At 39.6% G+C, this 16,174-nt stretch overlaps 1 protein-coding gene across 1 annotated transcript; it reads right to left on the bottom strand.

The window, feature by feature from the left end:
* Positions 1 to 2,989: 2,989 nt before the first annotated feature.
* LOC133220112 (DNA repair protein XRCC4-like) lies at positions 2,990 to 10,847 on the bottom strand (the record flags this gene model as incomplete). Its single annotated transcript, XM_061367976.1, has 4 exons — positions 2,990 to 3,244; positions 4,016 to 4,119; positions 4,767 to 4,919; positions 10,681 to 10,847. Coding segments are annotated over 4 exons (498 nt in total), but the record flags the coding sequence as incomplete, so codon positions are not given.
* Between the last annotated feature and the right edge of the window lie 5,327 nt (positions 10,848 to 16,174).

Raw genomic sequence — 16,174 nt, 5'->3', positions numbered from 1 at the left:
TGCTGGTAAGAGAACATGATCTTAAGTTCCTTTCCAACCCTAACTATTCTATGATTCTATGAAAAAAAATTACATCTCTCAACATATCTCTGTAATCTTTCCAAGCCTGTTCCATGTGCTTCTCATCTCTGTGTATGTGTATCATTCTACTATCACAGGACCTAGTGGTTCCAACCAAAAATGAGGATCCTAAAAATGAAAGACAACAGTCAAGCTAAAGAAAATATCAGATACTTGGTTAAAGAGTTGAAGTGCAAGACGAGGTGCAACTAGATGCAGGAGGAATGAAATAATGAGACAATACAGAAACAGTCTCAAGTATGAGCTGCCTTAAAAGTACCTGGAACTTTGTTGAAGTACTAGTAGCAAAAGAAACAACTATATCTGGTTTTGGTGGCTTAGACAGAATTATACCAACCCTGAAGTAAAATAAATGACGAACCAAACCAAAAGCAACCTCCCCCATGCTCCTAAGAAACATTCATACCTCCCCATTCATGAACTGCTTAATAGGATTTCCTCCCTGTCCTTCAGAAACTCTCTCAGACAAGAGACTACAGGCATTTACAATGACCTGCCATATCATATATATAGCTGCTGCTTAGGAATATTTTAAACTGCAGTGAAAGGGGAAGTTGTGTGTGTATAAATCTTACATTCATAAGTCTAAATAAATTTCCTCATCCTTATGGCATGATGCACAAAGCTGTTGTATAGAAAGACACAAAGTATTGCTTATAAAAGTTGTACTGTTTCTAAATGTTGTACTTTTCCTATACATCAGTTGTTTTACTGAGTGCTCTACACTAAAATACCTAATTCCATTTTAATTTGTTCTCTTGCAAGTGTGTAGATTAGAGACAAAACCTACCACGTTTCAGTTGATTTTGGCTTTAAGCTCTGAAGTAGAAACTGCTGTCAAAAACCAAACCATAAATCATATCTACAAATGGTACTGTCAGTGCCAAACCCTTCAATTTTTAGGTAAGCTTTTAGATTACAGCTTAACAGCCATTGTAGGGAAATGACTTCTGTGCAAAAGTTACCTGAAGTTAAATACTCAGCCTTGCTGAGTATTTGTATATGAGTAAATTCATTTTTGTAGGAGACACAAGAATTGGTTTCATTCTGGAGTTCATACGATGTTACAGAGGAAAAGCTGTCGTAGAAAGAGTCATCTGCAACCCCCAACATGACATCAGCTGTGAACTTCTTTTAAGTTCATGCTTATATGAACAGGTTTTTGTCTTTTTATTAAAAGCACGCCATTGTGATTTCCATGCTGGCAATGAGGCAACCCATCATAACCCACTCCAAACTGTTCCAGCCATCAGGAGTAATTATAAAACCATTGAATAGGAAGGGACCTTAAAGCTGATCCAGTTCCAATCCCCTGTTATGGGCAGGGACACCTCCCACTAGACCAGATTGCCCCAAGCCCTGTCTAACCTGTCCCACTTTTGTCTTTGCCTAATGTTAAGTTCCAGTTATTCAAGGTCCTTAAACACCTACCTCAGCATGACAGAAAGACCATCATCTAAACTGACATAATTTTGCAATGTATCTTATGGAAATCAGTCAATTACTTTACTGATTTTACCTTCACCAGCCACCTGGTAATTTCATCACTGAAGACATGAGTACCTAGTTTTGAACCTCTATTTTCTGCACCTTTACAAAGATTGTAATTAACCATTTTTACTCTTTCTCTTTGTATTTTTCTTTAATGGAGTTTTGTTCCAATACTTGCATCAAATCAACACCAACTAATACACCCATAACTGAATGTGTATTTTTTTCTTGTATTTTTTTTCTAAATATTAGCAGTTTTAATTAAGCCCCCTGGAACGTCCTCAGTGTCCCAAAAATTCTTGAAGAAAAACAATTATGGGTGGTTAAGAAAAATCCTCAGCCAGCTTTTTAATTTCTGCAGTTTAACATATCCTAACTGGCTGGTTTCAAAGTGTCTAGATTTTACAGGTTTCTGCCCATCTCCTGCAGTTCCTACTTTTCATTTATGACCACCAGCATTAGCTTCCTGCTTTTTCAATTTTGGACATGCACATACACAAATGCACACTTTTTATGTGTGTATGCATGCATATACGCACTTGCTTTCACTTTCCTTCACAGTAGTTTCTTAATTACGATCTTCTTTCTTGATTGTGGCTTTCACCAATAACTACTAGAACATTCTCAAAGATCTTCTAACTCTCATTGACACATGCAAACTCACACAATGACATTCTAAATCCAACAGAAAAAGAAATGTAACGTTGGAGTAAGAGACTGGAAAATTAAGATAAACAGGAAAAAAACCAAACATTATCTGCATTATGTTTTAAGCTTCACAAACCCTGATGCTTGATGTAGCCATGAGCTTCACTTTCTGCTCAGGCCACTCACCCCTAAGCTACTATCTTCTTCATAGAGACACAGTTTGCCTAAGACCTCTTTATGCATGTGAAAATTCTACTGAAGATACTCAGCTCCTATCTGTCCTTATTGTTCATGTAAAGACAAAGCTGTGTATACAGGAAGAGTGTACACAGCTGACCTAATCAACTGATGCAAGTGATACTCATTGTGCAGGTTCAAGAATGCCTTTACCTTGAAACACTGGAGTGTGTCACCCAAAGGATTAAGTTTATAGTCTTCACATTACTTGCAAATTTTGCAGCTGAAAGAACTCTCTACTCATTCTCAAAATCTTCAAAGGGAATTCTGTATCCCTCAAATGGAACAGAAAGCACATTTTTGCTTACAATTCAAATAAAAATACAGCTGCTATTTTTCCTTCTAAAATATTCATGAGTCCAGATTGCCTGAGAAGAGCAGTGGGCATTTGTTTTTATTTTAAAATGAAAACTTGTCTTACCTCAAAACTCTCACTGACCTAGCTAAGTCCCACTGAATGTAGCAAAGGAATGAACACTATTCACTTTTCCTTGCCTTTTCACTAAATGTCAAGAATTTCTCCCCAGACCAAACACACTTGAAAACAAAGATGTCTGAACAAAAAAGCACAGTACAATATAAAATTATTTCTTTCCATGACTGAAACTTTCTCCATTTTCTGGCAGTGACTACTTTATATCTGAATAATGAATACTACTATATCAGAAAATCCTCAACAGGATAATGAGATATAAAGCTGAATGACACTGGTATCAGGGTGCTGAACACTTCTGGTCCCCAGTATGCACACGAAAATGCTGTGACAAGTTGTCTTGATAACCTTTACCTATGGTGGAAATAAAAGGCTCCAGTGAGAGAACCCACAGCAAACTTTGCAGACTTGAAGGGAAATTAATATATATGCATATATACACAACCCTACAGTAATGCAATTTTAAAACTTTGATAGCATTTGTCCTGCATGGTCCTAGTAGTTTGCCAAAATTACAACTTACAGTTAAATATCTGGTGTTGTATAATGGGAAACTGCTGTATCCCATACACTTTACAAGTCTCTACTCAAGGAAAAATTAGTCAAATCAAGTTTCATGAGCATCTTCATGAGGGCAAAAATTCACTGACAAAATTAGTTTTGCTTTAAATACATTTTTATTCCGTTTTGGTATACAGCTCTTTTCATAGCTGTTAAACCTCCTCTCTTTCCCCTTTTTAAGCACCATTGAAACTGTCAGGAAGTACATTTTAGCAATCACTGCACACACATCATGATTCCTAGAATTCAAAATGTAATTCTGGATGGTTCAGATACTGTTAAGACTGTCATTAGTTCTGCGAAGTATGCAATTTGTCATTTTGGAAGAAATGACAGTGCCTTCACTTCTACAAGATGCTTTTAGTCTTCCTCTCTCAAATTTGAAAATGCCAGCATTATACTCTACTCTAGAAGAGATATTTTTAGGGCTTGCAGGTCGCTTGTCACAGAGCAATTGTCAATTTGTCAATTTGTCAGGTAGCATTTTGTCTTCATTAGGGTTTACTCACACAAAGTGATTGGGTTGTCTGTGATATTTCCGAAAGACAGTACATTCTGTCCTACCTGGTGGTAATGAGGGCTGTGTTAAATTTTCACTTTCCTCATCAGTGCTGCCATCATATTCATTTTCTCCCCCTGTGACCATCTGAGTAGTAGCTATAGTATCCCTAGGAAAAAAAAAACAAAAACAACAACAAAACACAACCGAGCACATCTTGTCTATCTATTATTCTTGATAAGAATTTATAATTATTAGGCAACGTAAACTGATATATGTCAACATAGTCCTCATACTGAACAGCTTATAATACTCATATACAAGGACAGACAATAAAAGTTGTTAAAAAGTTAAAAAACAAGATAAAAACAGCAAATAAATTAAGGCACGTAGTAGCATTAGAATGATTCCTCTTCTCTGGATATTTTTTAAATAAAAACTACATAAATTTTTCTAAATTTAGGTTTGGCATTTTTTCCCCAAAGGACAAAAGGAATCCAAATATTCAGGGAGAATGATGAAATTACCACCTACAGAAATGGCAGGGACATGCTCTGATTGTAAAATCACTTGCATCCTACCAGAAACAAGGAGAGATTAATTGAATATTTAGTTTGTGGCTACAGCATCCAAATTAGTATATTGCTATTTGCAGTGATAAAGAGTCCTCTGCTTCCATGACCAGCTACTGTTTTGGATAACTAAGCACTTAGCCAGAAAGAGCAGTCACTGCTAGAGTCAAGGGAATGGAAACTAAGCTAAAGTAAATTATGCATTAGGTGTGATACCAAGTAACTTGGGAACATTAAGAAATACCTTGTATATTTGGCAGCTGCTGCAGATTCTTTGGCTTCATTCAACAACTTCTGTAAGTTTCTTATCTTTGCCTTCTTTTCATTCAGCACCAAAATAAAACGGTTATAGAGATCTGCCTCTAGTTCTTCTTTAGCCACCACACATTTTTCTAGCCTACAATGTAAAATTAATTGTTACATTATTTCTTTTTAAAATTCTGTGTTTTCTGGAAGAAAATTCTGTAATGAGACCAGCTTTCGTATTACAGGAAACCCCATACCAATCCATGCAGGACTTGTCCAACATCTTGCATCTGAGTTTCAATGCTAAATTCACCAAAGTGGGTATACCTTAGTAGGACACAGACAGGAAAAGGTGGAATGGCTTTAACCTGACAGAGGGGAGATTGAGATGAGCTCTTAGACAGAACTTCTTCCCTGTGAGGGTGCTGAGGCCCTGGCACAGGTTGCCCAGAGAAGCTGTGGCTGCCCCATCCCTGGCAGTGTTCAAAGGCAGGCTGGATGGGGCTTGGAGCAACCTGGTCTAGTGGAAGGTGTCCCCGCAGGGGGTGGGAACTGAATGAGCTTTAAGATCTCTTCCAACCCAAATCAGTCTGTGATTCTAGGACAGATTTAGAACTCTTTCTTTGGCAGGACTCCCCAGGCAGACTTGGGTGCTACAGATCTTTGCCTGGCTGTTTTCCACCAACAGCCTTGTGTGTGTTGTTCTGGTGAGCTGGCAAGGCACAGGAATCAGCTCCTGGCAAAGTTCAGCAGACACTGCAGCAACACTTGATGGAAACTGTAACCTTTACTTGCATTCAGGCAAATTCAGTGCTAATAACAGTGCTGCAAACTTCATTTTGAGTTGCACAGATACAGGGCTGAGATCCTGGTACACCTGCAGCCCCCACTGAACTAATCACAATTACTTGGAAGAGGACTCGATACTTAGAATATATATAAAAATGTCTTAAAAGTCCTTAGTATCTTCAGAGTATAATATTCTTCAGGTTTTAAAGGGCTAACATTAACATGTTGGTCAGTATCAATAAAAAAACCATAATGGAAGTACAAAATAAAGAATATGGATGTATGCAGTCTCTTAAATAAAGGAAGACTGGAATATAAGCAAACATAGCACAATAAAAGAAGTGACTGGTTGCAACTGAGATCCTACACTGACTTCTTGTATTTCGTAACTTTTTTAGTCCTTGGGTTGAACCACAAACATTTTAACACCTGTGTTCATAACAAGCAAATAAACATCTTGAAGTATATCAATATATTGATCATGGTAACTACAGTATAACAGCAAACAGTCGTAACATGAAAAACATTCTTTTTACCAGTCTGTGTAAAAAACTTTAGAATGCTCCCTTTGTTATAAAATCTAAACACAAACCAGATTTTAAAAATATTAAGTTATAAGGTTAGAAATTTCAACAGACTTCCTATCTTAATATTAATTAAAACAAAATATTATTTTGTTCATCAATCAAAACCATGATGTAAGAAGAAAGAGAATAGAAAATAATGGCACGAAGTAGTAAGTCTACTGTGTAATGCTTTAGGGATATACTTGATAAATAATTCATCTAATTTAAATGCAAATAGCAGAACATCATTACCATATAGATCGGTTCAATAATTCATAAATGAAAGATAATATGTACTAATCAAATACTAGGAGGCATTCCACCTACAAAACTTAACTGTTTAGTAGGGAATAAGGAGACAGTCCTCAAAGAATCATAAACCCTAATACAGTTTCTAGAAGTGCCCAAATATGCTTGAAACTAAGTATGTTTATATACATAAAAATGGTGAATAAGGATTTTGTGTAAAATGGGGAATGATATCTGTCTGTAGCAAAATCCTGTCTGTACCAAATCCTATAGAATTACCTGAATCTCACTACCACCAAGCAAAACTGGATAGGTTTCATTCCAATACCTGATCAGTTACAAATACAAACTTAAATGCAATTTGCCACATGCTTGTGCATGTACGTAATTTGTCTCACTAAAGAACCACCTCCCCAGGCCAAATGAAGAATCTGCTCATCTCAAAGACAAATTTCAAGTACAACAAAAATAAACAGAAGTTAATGGTTAGAGTGGCGCAAGTCTTATTTGCATGTGTCTTCCAATTTCTATACTCTTAGATCTGTTATCTCAGTGCAATGCTTTCAACATGCCAGATGTGCCCAAATTTATAGCTACCAGAAAGCTTGCACTACTTACTGAAAGCAGCTAGCAATAGTAATGGTTATGATTTTCGAGAAAATAAGGTAATTTAGAAAATAAGGTAACTACCCGGCTCCTAAGTCCTGCCTAAACGTAGAGCAATCACATTTGCTTTATAAAGAATAACTTGAACTGTGTAACTTAAGGCATTTATACATTTTCCTCATCCAATACCGGAAAGAAAAAATTCAGCATCTCTGCTATTTATCCTTGTCCTCAGTCCTCTAAAATAATTTCTGGTCTTATGGCAAAGCTCTATTATGCTTTGGATTCACCCTTCCCCCAGAACTGGCAATGGTATTGAATTTTGATGAGCTAATGCTGAAGAGTCAATTTCAAGTACCACAACTACCTAGCCCGGATTTTTATAAGCTGTTTGTGGTTTAAATATTCTGTCACTAAGTTGACCACAACGTAAATTAGCAGCTATTTTGATTTTGGCTTGTCTACGCTAATTTTAGATATTTGATACAAAACACATACCACACCCAAATCAGAAATTTTACTTGTGTCTTATTGGCCAAGGATTTATTTTGCTACAGATTATTATTACTGAATTACCTATATTAGATAAAAACAATAGCTATTCTGCTCTGGTATTTTAACTCCTCCATGTCAGAGGTGTGCACACACACACTTGCCCCAGGCACCCACAGGCAGCGTTTTCAGAATAATCCTTTTGAAAATTTCCATAACCTCTCTATCTATCGATCATCCAGTTCCAACCCCCTGCCACAGGCAGGAACACCTTCCACTGGACCAGGCTGCTCCAAGCCCCATCCAACATGGCCTTGAACACTCCTAGGGATGGTACATTCTTCCAGACAGTGCCTTGGTAATTTTTATCTTATGTTTTTAGATCAAGTGCTGAACAGTCTAGCTAGTCAATAACTCTCACACTAGTCGGCTATGTATGGGTCATTTGATGGAGGCAGGGAAATGTTTAGACAGACAAAATCCTATACTTAAGTCATCACAATAAGCAAGATGATAAAAATTAAGGGAGTTACAAGGGTTTTATCTTCACAGGGAATTTTGGCCTGCTCTTTCCTTTCATCTTCACAGAAACCAGAATTGCAGAGGGAAGCAGTAGAAGCCATTTCTGTGTCTGGCACAGGGTTGCCAACAGCAAACTATTTGAAGCCAAGCAGATTATCTCGGGTACATTGAGGCAAATGCCAGCAGCCTGTCACGGCTGGTATTCACCCTACAGACTTTGTACTAGGCAGATTTAGCCTCCTGAATGAGACTTGCTTGGCATTTTACAGACAGAATGGAAAGCAGGACAGGTTTGCACTTCAAAGGACCCCAGAGAGCTACAGGAAAAATCTCAAAAAACCTTCATGATGGTCAACAAAATTAAGAGTAGGGAAACTGAAATGTGATGATTCAGAGCAGCCCTGGGGAGAAGGACTTGGGGGTGTGGGTCAATGAGAAAATGAACATGAGCCAGCTTCAGTGTGCACTCACAGCCCAGAAAGCCAACTGCATCCTTAAGGCTGCATCAAAAGCAGTGTGACCAGCAGGTCGAAGGAGGTGATCCTGCCCCTCTACTCTGCTCTTGTGAGACCTCAGCTAGAGTATTGTGTGCAGTTCTGGTGTCCTCAACATAAAAAGGACATGGAACTGTTGGAACAAGTCCAGAGGAGGGCCATGACGATGCTCAGGGGACTGGAGCACCTCCCGTATGAAGATAGGCCGAGAAAGTTGGGGCTGTTCAGCCTGGAGAAGGGAAGGCTGCGTGGAGACCTCATAGCAGCCTTCCAGTATCTGAAGGGGGCCTATAGGGATGCTGAGGGGGGGACTCTTCATTAGGGACTGTAATGATAGAACAAGGGGTAATGGGTTAAAACTTAAACAGGGGAAGTTTAGATTGGATATAAGGAAGAAGTTCTTTCCTGTTAGGGTGGTGAGGCACTGGAATGGGTTGCCCAGGGAAGTTGTGAATGCTCCCTCCCTGGAGGTGTTCAAGACCAAGCTGGACAGAGCCTTAGGTGTATGGCTTAGTGGGAGGTGTCACTGCCCATGGCAGGAGAGTTGGAAGTAGATGATCTTAAGGTCCTTTCCAACCCTAAGTATTCTATGATTCTATGATTGAATTATTCCATCCAGTGCCCTATGCACAACCTGAACTAAACCAGATCTTGGAAGTCTGCACTTAATTCTAATGAGGTCCTGAAGAAAGGGATTTTAAGCAAAGTGAACTGTAGCAGCTGAAACTCTAGAGCTGATGTGCATTAGCTCTGGGTGAAGAGGGGACACAATTCTTCGCATCACATACTATATATATGACGTCTTATCATCCAACATCATGAGTGATACTAAACATGAAGCCTGAAATCATGCCTACTGAACAAAGACAGGCAGAGCTTTTGCTCAGCTCTGAGAAACTCACAACACCAGGTCCAGCGTTTGGAGCCGAAAGAGCAAAGACAGCAGGCAAAAAGAATTTTTAAACACAAAATTTTAAACACCCAACCAAACAAAAAAAAAAAAAAAAACCAAAACCAACCAACAGAACAAAAACAGAGCAACAACAAAAAAAAAAAAAAAAGACCCATGAAACCAAAAAAGCTAAAGTTTGGATAAAAATTATTTCTATTCGGCATTTAGCAAACACGGACAAAGTTTGGTGACCTTCCAACTTCCAGCATTTATTTTGAAAAATCATGTTTTAGCTATTCAAAACAAAGATACTAAAGAAAACCACCACCTTTAGCAGACTGAATACACTGCTTCTGAGAGCAAAGGCTGTCAGGCAACTCTGATTTATTTTTTTTTTATCTCTTTAAAAATGCCACACCACCATGGAAATTGATACAAGCATTAATGCCTATTACACATTAGCCTGTAATGCAGTACAGCATACTGGTTATACAATACGCTATTGTTCAGTAAACTGTTAAGCAGTAAAACACCATTTAGGAAAGCCTTATGCTTGTCAGGGGAAACTCATTTTAATGACAGGGAAACAAAACTAACTCCTCCCAAAAGTTAGCTCTCTTTATCAAGGTAAATTAACGCAAATTAGCTACATTCTTTCATCAATGTTCCTAAATGTATTTTTTCATATAAAGTTATTGGAAAACTGAGATAAATCTCTGACTTGCATATGCTAAGTGTTTTATGCTAACTGAAATAAGCAAAAATTACTTCACTACAGAGTGCAGTAGCAGACAATTCAAATCATAAATGCAATGACAATTACAAAACTCTCTCACAAAATAATGGTACTTTTTCCTGTAACAACACATTGGCTTTCCAATTCTGGCTACTTTGATAGGGCAAACAGATTAAAGCAATGGCAACTTATTTCCCAGTAAAAAATATAAATATTTTAAACTGCTAGTCCCAAGTATTGCAAGGAATAATGGAAAGCAAAAGGCTTCATGAAGAAACTGGAGAGGATTCTACAGAAAAGAGGTAATTATCTTTTTTTCTACTTTATAAGGGTAAAACCAACTTTAGTTGCAAATTGTAACACCAGTTGTATCTTTGACATAGGAAGGAGATAGACAACTACATGGACAGTAGATAGATGGGCTCAAAAGTCTTGTCAAAGAAGAAAAACTTCTGTGCTCCTTTCTATGTATGACTTCAAAAGTGCTCATCAGCAAAGTCCACACTGACAGTATAAGTATTTGTAGGTTTCTCAAGGATCCCTTCTGACTGCACTTTTAAACTTACCGCTTCTCTGCATCGCTCCAGCAGCTGAGAAGCCTTTCATTCTCCTTTTGCAGATGCTCGTTTTTTGCCTGCAGTCTTCCCAGACAGTCCAGACAGGAGCCAATGAGCTCCTTAACCACCTCTGCTGGACTCAAAATCTTCTGTAGCTTCAGAGATCCAAGTCTGAACTAGGACACAAGGGAAGAATGAGTTACTTCACCTGTACTAGAAAGATCACAAAACCTTACTCCAATAAACTTGAACACATACTAAACAAGCAAAAGAAAATACCTTTAGAGACCTCCAGTTTAAAGCAATACAATAAAACTGACACAAGAAGAACTGTCAAATACGTGGAATAATCTATACACCAATTATTTATACAACTAATATGTCTTAATGGTCAACTGTCATTCAAAAGGCACAGGGCACAAGCACTGATATACTTTCTAACGTGCAGGAAAAGAGATGCCATGCAGCGAGTTTAACATGATACAGCAATAACCTGCTCTTGTACAGATCAGAGATCAGTAGTATAAGGGTGCAATCACAGGTTTTATATAAAAGGCATTTTGGATGTAATGTAGAATTGCAGGAACTGAAAACCTAACAGTATTGCTAACATGTTCTTGTCATCTGCCCTATTCTGGTACCCACAGCAGTAATACAACAACATAAACATTACTGACAAAACAAATGAACATTAACTACCTTTTATTTAAAGCAGAACTTCAAATGCCTCTCTATAATGCTTCTATGTACCAGAAAGATGAAAACTAGTCCACAAATTTTCCCCTACAGGGCTCACCATGTTCTTAATAATAAAAAAGAGTCCTTCAATTAAATAAGTTTTTTCAATGATTCAATGAGATTAAAGGACAGGATCTATAATGAACAGTTGTATTTCTTTCTCCAATGGGGATGTTTTATAGGATATTCAAGAGGTCTGAACACATTTGTTCTACCACATTTAGCAGAAACAACAGAAAATGGATGTTTCTATTGTGTTAGAGGAAAAAATAGCTCAGCTGCACATACAAAACAGTATCAACTAAAGTATAATTGTGCAAAGCTAGATCAAGATAAAAAATCTTCAACGTAACAGTTTGAGGCAAGTGAAAGAAGACATTAAGGGTGCTTCAAAAATGTGTTATCTTAAGAGAAGCAAAGCAGAATCATAAAATCCCAGACTGGTTTGGGTTAGAATGGACCTTAAAGGTCATCCAGTTCTAGCCCCTTGTCATGGGCAGGGACACTTTCCACTTGACCAGGTTAATCCAAGCCCCATCCAAACTGGCCTTGAACACTGTCAGGGATGGGGCAGCCACAGCTTCTCTGGGCAACCTGTGCCAGGGCCTCACCATCCTCACAGGAAGAGCTTCTGTCTAAGAGCTCATCGAAATCTTCCCTCTGTCAGGTTAAAGCCATTCATTCCCCTTGTCCTGTCCCTACAGGTCCTTGTCCAAAGCCCCTCTCCAGGTTTCCTGTAGCCCCTTTAGGCACTGGAAGCTGCTCTAAGGTCTCCCTTTAAGAAGCCTTTTCTTCAGGCTGAACCAGCCCAGCTCTCTCAGCCTGTCTCCAGAGCAGAGCTGCTCCAGCCCTCACAGCATCTCTGTGGCCTCCTCTGGACTTGCTCCAACAGCTCCACATCCCTCTTGTATTGTTGCCCCAGAGCTGGATGGGCAGGGCCTGACTTCACTGCTCTCTAGTGGGTAGATGATGTAGAATTTGAACTATCTTCAGGTACACTTCCACAGCTAATAGAGCTTACAGAAGCCATCAGAGGCCCTTAGCGACATGATTTAGTGGTGGACTTGTCAGTGTTGCGGTAAAGGCTGGACTTGATGATTTTAAAGGTCTTTTCCAGCCTAGTTGATTCTGTGGTTCTATGATTCCTCTTCATACCTAGAAACACCACCATTTGCCTGGTTTGACAAAAAAATATCTGATGTACCAGATCTAGAGAAAAGCAGAGTGAGTTTGCTGATGCCATCCAGACTTTGGCAAACTTACAGCAGAAGCATATATTTCAGGAAGGAGGCATAAAACTGTCTTGGCTTTGATTGGAAATTCCTCCCGTAACATCAAGCTGCTGAAGGGTATATGGAAGATGAAGGTGTCCTCTCTCATGTCTTACATTATTAAAAGGATTGACATAACTGTTGTGGCACTTCCCTATGAACAGATCTATTACTCATCTTCTCAACTTAAATACACATTAATAACACCTAAAAAAAAAAGATATATGTATATATAGTAGTAAATGCTAGGGAAGAGTTCAGTATGTATCGTGGTACCTCGCCTATTAACATCACAAATGCCACTGCATTGCGTTTTCTCCTCAATTTAGTTAAATTTACTTGTGGTGGCATGGAAGATAACCAAATCAAAGAAACTCGTGAAAACAAAGTGTAGCATTTGTTAACACTCCATAAAAAGTGATGTTTACAGGTACTATACATAAGGGTTTCCTGAAAAAGACCTTGCAAAAATTGCTCGTAAGTATTTTAAAGGCATTGTTTGAAATAAGTAACAGTCCTTCAGCTCAAATATTTTATCTGTTGAAGTTTCTGCAGCAATGTATGATACCATCATCAGAATCTTCAGCAATGTTAATCAATCAGAAAATGAGGCAAACTCAAAGGTTTACTTTTAAAATTAGCCATTGATGCTTCTAACAAATTCACAGTATCACAGTATCACAGTATGTTAGAGATTGGAAGGGACCTCAAAAGATCATCTAGTCCAATCCCCCTGCCGGAGCAGGAACACCTAGATAAGGTTACACAGGAACGTGTCCAGGCGGGTTTTGAATGTCTCCAAAGGAGATTCCACAACCTCCCTGGGCAGCCTGTTCCAGTGTTCCGTCACCCTCACTGAGAAGAAGTTTCTTCTCAGGTTTAAGTGGAACCTCTTGTGCTCCAATTTGTACCCATTACCCCTTGTCCTTTCATTGTTTGCCACTGAGAAGAGCCTGGCTCCATCCTCGTGACACTCCCCCTTTATATATTTATATACACTAATAAGGTCACCCCTTAATCTCCTCTTCTCCAAACTATAGAGACCCAGCTCCCTCAGTCTTTCCTCATAAGGGAGATGCTCCACTCCCTTAATCATCTTAGTTGCCCTGCGCTGGACTCTCTCCAGCAGGTCCCTGTCCTTTTTAAACTGAGGGGCCCAGAACTGGACACAATATTCCAGATGAGGTCTCACCAGGGCAGAGTAGAGGGGAAGGAGGACCTCTCTCGACCTACTAACCACCCCCCTTCTAATACAACCCAGGATGCCATTGGCCTTCTTGGCCACAAGGGCACAGTGTCGGCTCATGGTCACCCTGTCGTCCACCAGGACCCCCAGGTCCCTCTCCCCTACACTGCTCTCTAACAGGTCGTTCCCCAGCCTATACTGGAACCTGGGGTTGTTCCTGCCCAGATGCAGGACTCTACACTTTCCCTTGTTATATTTCATCAAGTTATTCCCCGCCCAGCTCTCCAGCCTGTCCAGGTCCCTCTGGATGGCAGCACAGCCTTCTGGCGTGTCGGCCACTCCTCCCAGCTTAGTGTCATCAGCAAACTTGCTGATAGTACACTCAATTCCCTCATCTAAATCGTTGATGAATATATTAAATAATACTGGTCCCAGTACCGACCCTTGAGGCACTCCACTAGATACAGGCCTCCAACTAGACTCCGCCCCATAGACTACAACTCTCTGGCTTCTCTCCTTCAGCCAGTTCACAGTCCACCTCACTACCCGATCATCCAGACCACACTTCCTCAATTTAGCCGCAAGGATGCTGTGGGAGACCGTGTCAAACGCTTTGCTGAAGTCGAGGTAGACCACATCCACCGCTCTGCCATCATCCATCCACCGTGTTATTTCCTCATAAAAGGCTACGAGATTGGTCAAGCACGACTTCCCCTTGGTGAAGCCATGTTGACTGCCCCTCATAACCCTCTTATCCTTGATATGCCTTAAGATGGCACCAAGGATAAGGTGTTCCATCACTTTCCCAGGAATGGAGGTGAGGCTGACCGGTCTATAGTTACCCGGGTCCTCCTTCTTGCCCTTTTTGAAGACAGGAGTGACATTTGCTTTCCTCCAGTCCTCAGGCACCTCTCCCGTTTCCCAAGACTTGGTAAAGATGATGGAGAGCGGTCTAGCAATGACCTCAGCCAGTTCCCTCAGCACCCGCGGGTGCATTCCATCTGGACCCATGGATTTATGGATATCCAGATTGCTCAACTGGTCTTTAACCCATTCCTCATTGACTAAGGCAGACCGCTCCGTTGACCTATCTTCATCCGGGGTCTCAGCGGTACAGGGCTCTTCAGGACTGCCTCCAGCAGAGTAGACAGAGACAAAGAAGGCATTCAGTAACTCTGCCATCTCTGTATCTTCTGTCACCAGGGCACCCGTCCCGTTCATCAGCGGGCCTACATTGCCTCTGGTGTTAGTTTTACCTGCCATGTATTTGAAAAAGCTCTTTCTGCTGTCCTTGACCCCTCTCGCCAGCTTTAATTCCAAGGAGGCCTTAGTCATCCTAGCAGCTTTCCTACATCCTCTAGCAGCAGCCTTATATTCTTCCCAAGTGGCCAGCCCTTCTTTCCATGACCTGTAAACTCTCCTCTTCCACTTGAGCATACTGAGCAATTCCCTATTTAGCCACGCAAATTCACATGTATTGTCTCTAACATGTTAACTTTCTTTAGCTTACATACATCTGATGGTTGCAGATGAAAAGATGCATTTAATGTATTTTTTGAAATTAGATTACATTATCAGTAACCCACAGAGCGACATGTATTCCCTGGATGTCACAGTTGCTGTTTGACAGCATTAACAAAGATGGATATTTGCGTAAAAGAAACTGTTTTTCATCACTTGCAAGCCACCCCCATTCTATATGGATAAAGAATGCATGCCACACTTGAATAGTAGCCACAGAGATAGAGAAGCACAGTAGCACAGATAAATAGCAACATAATCTTCTACCTACACTGTGGAAGAAATAGCAAGAAGAGTATATCTTTTTCTCTTATGCTTTGAATATAATCAACTTATATTAAAGTATGGGCAAATATGTTTAATGAGGACAGACAAGAATTGTCCAAATTACAGTTTAGTCTGCACTAAAGAATAAAATATGAGCAATTCTAAACCGGGTTAAAGTGAGTAACAATAGATTTCAGCTGAAAGCCTGGCTCCACACACAGTCAAAACCATGCCAACTACACAGCAGACGTTTCAGAAGCAATTATTATGATAAACAAACACCAGTTAAGCCTTTTACTTAAACATATTACATCAATCAATACTGCCAGTGCAACATGGAGTTTTGAAACTGCAAAAATACATCATCTGCACAGACCTCTGCTGTAAAAGGATTTCTGAAAACCTGTAAGAAAAAACAATGTCCTCTTTTTTATAAAAGCTGATGCACTGAAAGAGATGAAGCTATGCTTTGTGCATTCTACCTTTATTTATGAATTCTTGTTAACACACAGGGGGAGAG

The sequence above is a fragment of the Neopsephotus bourkii genome, unplaced genomic scaffold (assembly GCF_033783945.1).
Source record: "Neopsephotus bourkii isolate Nb327-2 ecotype Australia unplaced genomic scaffold, CSIRO-AGI_Nbou_v1 NB_128, whole genome shotgun sequence".
NCBI lineage: Eukaryota > Metazoa > Chordata > Aves > Psittaciformes > Psittacidae > Neopsephotus > Neopsephotus bourkii.
The sequence above is the reverse complement of the archived record's forward strand: the minus strand, read 5'-3'. Positions and strand labels throughout refer to the sequence as shown.